The sequence below is a fragment of the Mandrillus leucophaeus genome, unplaced genomic scaffold (genome assembly GCF_000951045.1).
Source record: "Mandrillus leucophaeus isolate KB7577 unplaced genomic scaffold, Mleu.le_1.0 Scaffold629, whole genome shotgun sequence".
Taxonomy (NCBI): domain Eukaryota; kingdom Metazoa; phylum Chordata; class Mammalia; order Primates; family Cercopithecidae; genus Mandrillus; species Mandrillus leucophaeus.
Window position 1 is genome coordinate 218,856 of NW_012106797.1, and position 11,375 is coordinate 230,230.

Sequence of the window (11,375 nt, forward strand, 5' to 3'; positions counted from 1 at the left end):
TAGTTCAGAGCAGCAAAAAGCACAGATGTACCATTATCTTTGAGGTTCACATTCCTATACCCAGCAATCCCATTAAGGCATTAGGTTAGGAGAGCTCTTTATACCAGGGATTATAACATCATGGGACTCTAGGATCCAAGCAAGTAACATGAAGGAGCAAAGTGGACCAAGACATGTTGTGACATCACACGTTCTTCAGCTGTTCCTCCATTTTCATTATATAAAATCTTACATATAAAATTATATAAAATCTTATATAATAAAATCTTATATAAATTCTGTCTTTGGAAGAAATTACTCATGCCAATCCTAGGAAGAAGGAAGCCTCTGCCCTTCAGGACATAAGTCTAAGCTGATACTTCAAAATGTGACAACAGAATTCTCTGACCCAGTTTTAACAAAGGATTTTATTTTGTTCCCTAAAAAGTAAAATCTAGAAAATAGCAACTCACTGCAAGAGTTCTATAATAAAACATTTTCAACCATTCTCTCTTCTCTTCACATGGTGTACCCTTTCATGTACATATCATCGGAAAGCAGACTGATAAATGCAAACTCTTTGTGAAAGGCACATGGCACTAGCATTCCTCACACCTGCTACACATCCTTGGAAGCCAAGGGAAGCCTTTTCTGCAATCTCCCCATTTTGATAGAAACTTATCACACATTTTTATAGCAAAATATTTAAAGGTCTCTTCCCCTGCTCTTCACTTATCTACTAGAAAGGTACAGAATTAAAAAGCTTTTTTCCCCGAGTTGTGATCAAAACATATTAAAAGAATATTAAAGCACATCTGGGTTATTCTAGAAGTTCCTGGGTTTTATACTTGGATATTTACAGAGGAAGCTGAACCTCAAGTTCTGCCACTCTTCAAAATGGGTGACAGAAGAGAGGACGTGATAGGATAGTTAAAAAAAAAATTGATAGTCATTCTCTGATGCAGAGTGAAGCAAGCTTTCTCAACCATCAACCAATATGACCTCATTGGTCACAAACCCTGCAGAGATCCAACAAGATTTGAGTTTTAAATACAGAAAATATTTCAAACAGAACCAGTAGAGTGCTGATGTATGAATGGAATTGGTTGCTGGTGAAGGCAGAGAGTAAAGAATCCCAAGAAACTTTTAGTGCCATTTTCATTTAATAAGCCATTGGTATAGCAACCTAAAAACCTTGGCTGTGATGACACCAGGATGTGTTTATGGAATTGCTGCAGGAAAACATGATTGGCAGCGGACATCCTCTGGCTCACAGCACTAACTTCTCCAAGAGAATTAAGGCTGGGGTGTGTAGCGGAGATATTTCTTGCCAGATGGGAGCTCTTTGGTGAAGACTCCTTTCGGGAAAAGTTTTTTGGCTTCTTCTTCAGGGATGGTTGGAAGGACCATCACACTATCCCCATCCTATTGAAAGACATTGAGAATGGTGAAATTCAATCTCATAGTGAAGCTTCAAGGCCTTCATGAATTAACTTTAGAAAAGTAGCCACAGGTGCTAATGAGACTAATCAAGTGTTCTTCACTCTTCCCCTCTTTGAGAATTTTGTTTTCCAAGTTGATCTTTGGCACTTTTGGTGGGAAAGTAGTTACCCCATATTAACAAGAAACAGCCCTGTTTTAAACCCAGTAACAGCCGGCCACCACACTTTACATTTAATTCTAAGTGAGTATCATGGCCTGCAAGCCCTGTGTGATTGAATCCTGCCTCCTCTCGTCTCTTGTCCCTCACCCCACTTTTTGCGGCTTCCGCTCCAGGCATGCTAGCTTTCCTTGTATTCCTCCAACATGCCAAGCTCATTTGTAGGCCCAGCTTCTTGCACTAACTGCTCCTTCTGCCTGTAGTGCTCGTCCCTCACAAATACATATGCCTTGGTCACATCTTCTCTGTGTCTTTCTTCCCAAAAGTCCCTTCAGAGACAGGCATTCCTTGACAGTCACTCTCCCACCCCTGTACTGTTATTCTCCCCATCTGTGCTTGATTCTTCCCTGTAGCACCTGCTATTACCACTTAATAAACTTGTTTACTGCTTGTCTCCACTCACTGGAATGGAAGTTCTATGAGGGCAAGGACCTTCTATTGTTCACTGTTATCCCCCCAGTTCACTACTATCTGCGCTCAATAAGTACATAAATAAGTAATATTAAATTAACTAGTGGATACAGAATTTAAGTGATTTGTCTGTCAGAAAAAACCAAAACAAAACCTGGTATTCAGGTTAGCATTATTTTAAAAATGTAGCAATGTTAAGATACTCTTGTGATGTTATCCATGTCTTAAAGATTAAAAGTGTATGAACAAATTTTGGAGAATTCTAGCACAGGTTTAAAAGAATGAAGCTTAAGAGAAATGAAATACTTAATGACATTAATACACCAGTATTTTTATATCCATGACTTAACAGAAATGGTAAATCAAGATTGTGTGATAAATACTGTGCCATCAGGGAAGGGTTAGATAAAAGTGTGTGTGTGTGTTTTTTAAACCTTCTATTAGGAAAAGGAATCATTCTGACCAATAATTTTTCCAAATTATCTAAAAGTCAGAAAGCCATATAGAGTTTGTGTTGTACATAAAAGGTGTTAGTTATAAGACCTTGAAAATGGCCTGTGAGCAAATCTTGAACTCAGTCATGAGGAAAAATCCTCCCAGTGTACTTGCGTGCTAGAAACAGAGATCCAGGTAACACAGACCTTGAAGTTGGCCCTTTAGAGACTGGCCCTTCAGGCAAGTACAGAAACTGCTTTTTTTTAAAAAACATCTTTACCTTCCAATCAACTGGGGTGGCAACCCTTTTTTCTGCTGTCAGCTGGAGAGAGATGACTACCCTGAGAATCTCATCAAAGTTCCTGCCAGTGGTAGCTGGGTAGAGGATAGACAGCTTCAGCTTCTTATCAGGACCAAAAACAAACACCTGCAAAGCACAGAAAGGCATAAATAGGAAGAGTTCTTTGAGTGTTTTTGATATTAAAGCCACTTAGAAAGCTCTGCAGTCATTAATAATTTTCAAGGGTATAAAAACAAGACAAAAACAAAGCACCAAAAGGATACACCAACTGCTAATGTGGATGGCTGGAATACAGGTAATTTTCTTCTCTCTGTTATTTTCTAAACTTAGAAGGGAATTCCATTTGGTTCTGGCTATCCCAGTAAGAAAAACTGATATGCAAATTTAATCCAGGAAAGGCTATGTCCACTGGGGATGACTATCATAAAAATAATACTAATGGGAGTTGATATTGTTCCTTGAATAGTTGTGCATTTATTCAGATGAGGGATCGGGTTTGTTCTCTAGTGGCCAGAGGACAGAACAAATACAAATTTAAAAACAGAGCTGCCTTATGAAGAAGGATATGGCCAATCACTTTAAAGACAGGGTGGTCAGGAGAGCTATGAAAAGGTTTCTCAATTCTGGAGGACATTTTAGGATAAACAACTTTTTTTTTTTTTTGTAGATTTCCATGAACTATGAATTAAGCAGTTGAAAAATTTAGTTGAAAATTTCAGCCACTTTGCATCAGCATTACAGATAATCAGTGATACTGTTGCCAATACACAGTTATTTCATAATTGTAGATACTCCCCTATCTCCTCTAGCTGGTACGAGCATTTACATGGACATACAGCCTGATCAGTTATGCTGACTACAAAATGAATTTGTATGACCTACCACACGAGCTGTCACAGGCATGCCCTTTTCATCCTTCTCTGCTGGATCCAGCATGCCCAACAGGATGGCAAGGTCCCGATTCTTATCATCGATGATGGGAAAAGGTAACTTTTCTGTGGGCTCTTCACAGTTGTAAGCATTGATATCCTGAAACACAAGTAAAAGGGGAAAGAGGAATCTAAACTTAACACATGCTCTGAATTTCATCAGTTAACAGCCATCACCTTGCAAGACAGGAAAGAGGACCAAATCACAGTAATTTTCTTTAAGCAATTTTAATTTTAAAAAGTGAGTAAATCAACACTTTTCATTCCAATTATTGCCAGGAATAACAACAGAGTACAGTACTTAGGTTGTAATCATGGACCAAAGCCATTTTCATGCCCAGTTCTCTTTAAATTCAGCATGCTTCCACTGCCATGAGAAAACAGCAGCAACCCCTTTAACATTGCAATAATTTAGTTACATCCAAATACAAGGCACCTCTGGATACCCAAATACTGTAAAAACCATCAGATACAACAGGTTTGTTAAATCCATCACATCTAGAAATAATACCATATGTAAAGAAAATCTTATAGCTCTGGTCCCTGCCTCAAAAGCACCCTGACTCAGATGTTAAGTTACAAGACAAATAGTAAGAAATGACAAAAAACAAACAAACAAAAAATCACAAAACAAAGCAAACACAAGAATGGAGAGTTGAATATATACTTGAAGGACAAGTCAAAAATAAATGGGTGAAAAGGCAGAGGTAAACCTAAACTAGGGTGAAATGCAAACAGAAAACAAAGCATTTCAAGTCTGAACTAAGGAAAAATGATATGCCTCCCTCCTTCCCTAGTAAAACTTTATTCATCCATTTATTTCTACTTTTTCTATCCCTGGAAGCTTTTGGAGAAAAAAAAATTTAGTTTTGTTATTTGATTAAGCATTGATATAGCACTTAAGGTGGGCTAAGCATTATGGTAAGTACATGTGGAATACAGATGAGTAAGACATGGCTCCTGCCTTCAAAGGAACTTCTAATTTGGTTAGAGATGATTCCAGCATGAAGCAGCAGCAAATGCAAGACTAATGTTAAAAGGTGGACGGTAAATGCTGAAGTACTGAACACTCCCATTTGTAGGACTCCAAGAGTTAGAAAAGGCTTCAAGAAAAGAATAGGACTTCTATCTGGGCCCTCGAAGGATGGGTAAGATTTTTCACAGAGAAAAGAAAGGCATTCTAGGGATCAGGAACTACACACACACACACACGTGTGTGTGTGTGTGTGTATATATAAAAAAATTTTTTTTTTTTTGAGACAGAGTCTTGCTGTATCACCCAGGCTGGAGTGCAGTGGTGCAATCTCGGCTTACTGCAACCTCTGCCTCCGAAGTTCAAGCAATTCTCTGCCTCAGCCTCCTGAATAGCTGGGATTACAGGCGCCCGCCACCACACCCGGCTAATTTGTTTTTGGATTTTTAGTAGAAACGGGGTTTCACTATCTTGGCTAGGCTGGTCTTCAACTTCTGACCTTGTGATCCACCTGCCTTGGCCTCCCAAAGCGCTGGGATTATAGGTGTGAGCTAGTGCACTTGTCCAGGAACGATATTAATGAAACATGTGGGCAACTCTGTACATAAACTATTGATAGGAGAGTGAGGAACTTAGTTGGATAGAGTTTAGCAAGTAATGGAAAAAATGATTTAAAATTGGAATCAGGTCTATTATGTGTAGGCTTGAAAGTAAAACAGGAGCTTGATGGCATAGCAGATACAAAACCATTGTGGATTTCTCAACAGAGATGTAACAAATGTGGCATTGATGAGCTCTGAAGTGGATAACAACAAATTCTTATTATTTATTTATTAATTTTTTTGAGGTGGAGTCTTGCTCTGTCGCCCAAGTGGAGTGCAGTGGCACGATCTCAGCTCACTGTAGCCTCCACCTCTTGGGTTCAAGCCATTCTCCTGCCTCAGGCTCCTGGATGACAACACATTCTAACATTCCTTCATTTTATTATCTTAACTTTCTGTTGTCACTGGCTGCCTATTAAGTCACCAGAGCTAAATAATAATTAATATAGTCTCATGCTAGAGGCAGATTATTATATATCAGGTGTATGTCAAAGTTTGGGCACTCCTTCTGGTAGTTCAGACTTTTTTCCTATTCAATGTAATCACAATTGTGAAAACTTCTAAGGCAGAAGCTCAGGGTAATATAAACCTGTGTATGCTTCTATACTTTAAAAGCTATTCTATAATGGGCTACAAACACCTCCTTTGGCAATATGTCACTTTAATTATTGCTATGCACTAATTCTCTACTCTGCCACTTGCATGATGGACACTATATTACACCCATGAACACCAAAGAAAGTATCCTAAATTATTTGGCTTTATTCTATCCTAAATTAGGCTAAATCCTACTTTTTATCATCTTGTATTAAAAAGAACATTGATTTGAGATTCCAATCTCATTGCCATTGGGCAGTCTTGGGCAAGTCCCTCCAAGTTTCTAAGTGAAAAAAGTATTCTCAACTGCAAAAATGAAAATGAAAAATGATAGTGAAAACTACAGTTACCACTCACTGAGAAATGTAAGGAATGAAAAAAATTCTATTTCAACATAGATAACTGCCCTTCTTTTTTCTCCTACACATGATTCTTCTAGTCTCAGATATTTAGGATTAACTAGTGTTAACTGCTATAGGATGCAGCCACAGATCCCTAACTCACAAGTCAATACATCTTTTATTCAACTACACATGCTTGACATAGTTTCTAGTATACATCCCTGAAAAAGTAGTTACCATTATTACTTAACCGCATGTTGTAGTGAAGTCCTTAAAATGTTTTCAAGGTAAATTCAGACCACCAAATTTATTGTTCAAGTAAATTCTTTTGCTAAAAGTAGGTATTTCCTTCAGTTAATTCATTCAACAAATACTGACTGATCACCTAAGATGTACTGAGTAGTGAGCATCGTTCCAGCAGTGCACAAAACAGGAGTCTCTGTTCCTGCTGAGTTTACACTCTACTAGGAAGAAACAAACTAAATAGGTAATATGCAGAGTATTTGAGTGCTGAGGAGGAGGGGATAGTGAATGTGAAAAGGAGTTATCATTTTAGATAATGAGGACAAGAAAGGCTTTGATGAAATGTCCTGTGAGTTGAGACCCAAAAGAGGTGAGGGTAAGTCACACAGATCCCTTGGGAGTCAGTCTTCCATCCATGATACAGGACATATCTTGAAGGTAGAGCTGACAAGTTTGAGGATAAATCAGATGTTATGATGTGAAAAAACATGAAGAATTCAGAATGGCTCCTGGATTTGGGGCGTGAACAATTATAAAAATGCAGTTGCCATTAGCTTAGATGAATAAAACTCTGGATTTAAGAATGAGGCCTAGTTAGACACGCTAGGTTTGAGATGACTGGACATCCCAGGAGAGATGCTAAGTAGGCAGTGGTTACATGAACCTCGAAGCGTCTGGCCTAGAGATGAAAATTTGAGAACCACAGCACATAGATGGTATTTAAAGGCATTTCCAAGGGAAAGAGTACAGACAGAAAAGAGAGGAGGTCCAAGAAATAAGTTCAGGGTAACTTCAGCATAAATTAGGAGTTGGGAGATGAAGAATCAGTGAGCAGGAACAGCTAGGATGTGGTGTCCTAGAAGCCAAGAAAGGAAAACAGTGATCACCTAGGTTGAATGCTGCTGGCAGGCCAAGATGAGGTCTGAGAATTGACTGACCAATGGATTTAGCAATGTGATCACTGTGTGGTTCAACTGAAATTTTCAAATAATCAGTGAACTTTGAACCTAAAGCTTACTTGTACCTTAACCTCAAAAACCAAGGACTCTATAATTTATAACTTGACCTATAATCTCAGGCTCAAAGTTCATGCCAATTGATACTAACCTTGCTCCAGGCAAGATGGTCCTCAACACTGTCTATTGAAAGGGCAATCAACTTAACATTCCTCTTGGCAAATTCTGGTGCCAGCTTTGCAGCTCTGCCAAGCTCTGTGGTGCACACTGGGGTAAAGTCCCGAGGGTGGGAGAAGAGAATGCCCCATCTGAAAGGAAGAAAAACAAGGTCACAGTTGAATGAAGAGTTATCACCAACATCACAGAGAATGAAAAGTCACAACTTCTGAATCAAAAACAGGCTTTCTTTTTTAAATGAATGCTTATGACGATATTTACTTCCAAACTTTTCTGTTGAGGAATGCTTTTCAATCTACTTACCTCTAGAGAAGCCTACGCTTATAGCCCGATTTAATCAAAGATATGAAATTCAAGATGACACATATTTAAAAAGACTAATTTTAAGGTGTTGCTTCCTTTAATAATTATGGTGCCACCCTGACTCCTTTTTGGCTAATAAAATCTGTGCTGTTCAAGCCAAGTAGCTTACTGAAAAAACTTAATTATTTCTTCTTATCCTTTTCTACATTTTTTTCTAGCACAGACCATGACATTCAGCTCCAATAATGGATGTCCCAGTATGCTCTCAATCCAAACAAATGCCTGACTACAATAATAAACAGATTATGTAATCTGAAATAAATAGGTTTCTATCCTCTATTTATATGTAAAAATTGAAGTCGGACACTTGGTTTCTTCGAAGCAAGTGGATACAAAATCTTGTAAAACCACTTTACTGATCTAACCTGCCAAACAGGACGCCCAATATTTATACTCTGACAAAACAGTATCACCTTAACAGTTTTACCTATCTCTTCATTTGCAGTTTTTCTTCTTTCTTCAGACCAAGCAGGTAGAATTTTGATAGCCTACAATGTAGATTTCTACAATAGCAAATTCTTAGGTAAATACTAAGATCTAAGTCATCATTGTCTAAGATTTTATAGATTTTGAGCACGTTTCAAGCGGCCACTAAGAAAGCTGAAGTAACATTTCCTTCTCCTTGGCAACAGAAACTACTCTTTCAACTGAAAAGGAAAATTGAACACTCAGTTCTCCACATCCCCATCAACTTAAACTATCCTAAACCAGATGATTTAGGCAGGATCCTAAACTAGTAGATAACTAAATCTTGCCTAGATGCCAAGCTTACCTTTCCGAAGTTTCCCTGAGTACAGAGAACAAGCAAAGACAAGGGCACCTCCTTCCCACTTACAGCTTCCACTCAACTCCCAAGGTTTCAAGAAGGAAAGGATGGAGGGCCCTATGGCAAGATTGGGAAGAAAGCTAATATATATTTTTTAAGATTGTGGAGGTGTGCACTATGTTCACTTTATTATGAAGGGCAAAAGGAAGAACATAGAGTATATCTTTTGAAGTAGATAATATCACTATGAGTAAAATCTAGGCCTTAGATTCTATGGAAAACAATCTATTTAATGGTTAGATGAGACTTAACAGAAGGTCTCCAAAAGTTGAGAAGAAATGGAACAGGGCGTTTCCTCCTGTATTGTTAAAGGAGGGATGAATTAGAAAAGTTAGGAGTTCTTTTTCCATTGTCAGTCGGCAGAGACTGTTTTGCTGAATCATGCGAAAGGAACTGGTTTTAAGCCAGTTCACGTCCTTCCCTCCCTCAGAAGTGAAACTCCAGTTTACCTCGTGGCTACAAGTAGGATAAACTCCAAGAATGTCTCACCTTGGCCTTCCTTTCCCTCTAGGTCTTCCTACTGCTGCACTTAAGAGTAATTCAGTGACATTCTCCCGTTTTCTTTCTTACCCATTTTCAAAAGACAAAAGGTTTCCTCCTTCAAGAGAATGGTTCCCATTTACTAAGCCCCAGAAAACACATATTTTGCGTAGTGAAGATGTGCTATGAAGAAGCTACTTCTACCACTTACAGAAACAGTGATAAGGTCCAGTAAACTCACCCAATGTAGCACCCAACCTCTTTAGTTGTTTACAATGATCAGGGGTAAGGTAGAGAAAGAAATTTTAATTTTTTCTCCTCAAAAATACCTGGATAAAAAATTGACAGTCTGACTTGGGATCATATACAGAATAGAGTTTGGAAAAATCAGGCAAAAATCCATGTCATAAACATATAAAAGGCTCAAACTTCTCTTCCTGGTAAGGTAGGGAATACTACGCCTGATCCTAGGCAGACTTGTCTATTAGTTAATAAACGCAGATATTTTTATCGTGTTCCTAACTATGGCTGATAAAGTACCACTTTTGATCAAATCTAGATGGATCTAGAGGCTAATAAACATTAACGAAACCCCAAAAAAGTATGGTTAGCTTAAAAAGCGACAACATTTCTAATTGTTGGAACAGTAAATACGTTTTATGCTAATATTTAATCTACACAAGCTAAGAGTTCTGGAAATAGTTTATGTTTCATGGGGGTGAGGACTGCAGCCAGAAATGGGAAGGAACACAACTCTAAAAATCCCAAGGATTACTGGAGAAATACTACTACCTAGATCCTAAGTATAAGACTGGCCATAAGCTGTATTTCTAAAGTATTTTTCTGCGTTCAAGGTTTGAATATTCCATTTTTCAACCTTTTTCTGGCCTAGTCCTATCTTTCACAAAGCTTTTTCCTCTATTCAGTGGCTAGAAAAGGGACGTAAGAGGTTGTAAGGGTCCAGGTAGGCACATGATGTGTAAGAATCTCTCCCTGGTTCTCTGCACAGCCCTGTCCAATCATTGATTAATTTCATAAGCCTCTCTCTTTGTCTCCCTGGATACTGTACATAAAAAGGATATAAACTGGGGAAGAACTGTCGTCAAACCTCGGAGCCTCACAGTGTAGTAGGACCACTAGAACTCCAGAACCATAATATAACTAGACATGCCTGGAATGCTTCTGATGAAAACTAAGCAACTTCCAGTTTGCTAATCCAGGAGCCGCCAAAAAAAAAAAAAAAAATGCCAAAAAAAAAAAAAAAAAAAGGCAACACTGATTCACTACTCCTATTCATAATGGCAAAACTGCCAAGTCAGATCACAGGTCATCAATTTGGCTATCATCAGCAAGCTTATGTGCTGGAAGCAAGGCAGAAAGTGGAGAGGACAGTGAGGCGCAAGCCACTGGGAAACAAAAGAGTCTCAAAGTTGGGGAGTACACGTGTCCTGGAGCCTGGAACGGCCATCACTAGCAAGAATAGGCTACTACAGCTGAACGGCGTCAGAAAGTCCTTCCCTCTAAGCGTTGCAAGTTCTGGAATCTCTGAAGGCACACCTACACAGAGTGTTCTTGGCTCTTCCTAAAGCTGTTATCAAATCATATCTTGGTCATTGAAGGAGGGTCTGGACAAAAAGTCTTTCGGCCACCTATTAGGCAGCTAGTGGTTTTAAATTTCACATTTTGTGCCCAGAAGCCTGCAAATACCCTGCACCCTCAGATAATACGTTGGCCTTCCTGTAACATATAGCCAGCAGCTGTGTCCTCCGACTTTGGCTTCAGACACCCATCCTCCCCAGGGAGCAAATTCCAGAACGGAGGGTGGGAGGGAGGGCGGTGCGACCCTGGGCACTAGACCGGGGAAGTGATCGCCAATGCCGACCCGCCCCTGCGCCCTCGGCCTGACCACGCTACCTGCAGTTTACTAAGACGAGTTCAACGGACAACAAACCCTCCCACGGGCAGTGAGTTTCCAGAACCTGCAGAACCCAATTTTGTCCTCCCCATCCCCCACCTTGGCGTGGCCTTGCCCAGCCACGCCGGAGGCGGGGAGGCCTGGAGGGATCCAGTGGCTCGCGCAGGGCAGGCTGAAGGGGTGCCAG

The 11,375-nt window shown here is 39.4% G+C and overlaps 1 protein-coding gene across 1 annotated transcript; it reads right to left on the bottom strand.

Moving 5' to 3' along the window:
- Positions 1-782: 782 nt before the first annotated feature.
- Positions 783-11,280, bottom strand: PRDX6 (peroxiredoxin 6). Its single transcript, XM_012000448.1, has 5 exons — positions 11,225-11,280; positions 7,579-7,735; positions 3,669-3,815; positions 2,766-2,912; positions 783-1,404 (listed from the first exon to the last, which is right to left on the bottom strand). The coding sequence occupies exons 1-5, from the start codon at positions 11,278-11,280 to the stop codon at positions 1,276-1,278; spliced, it is 636 nt and encodes a 211-aa protein (XP_011855838.1). The 3' UTR covers positions 783-1,275.
- Between the last annotated feature and the right edge of the window lie 95 nt (positions 11,281-11,375).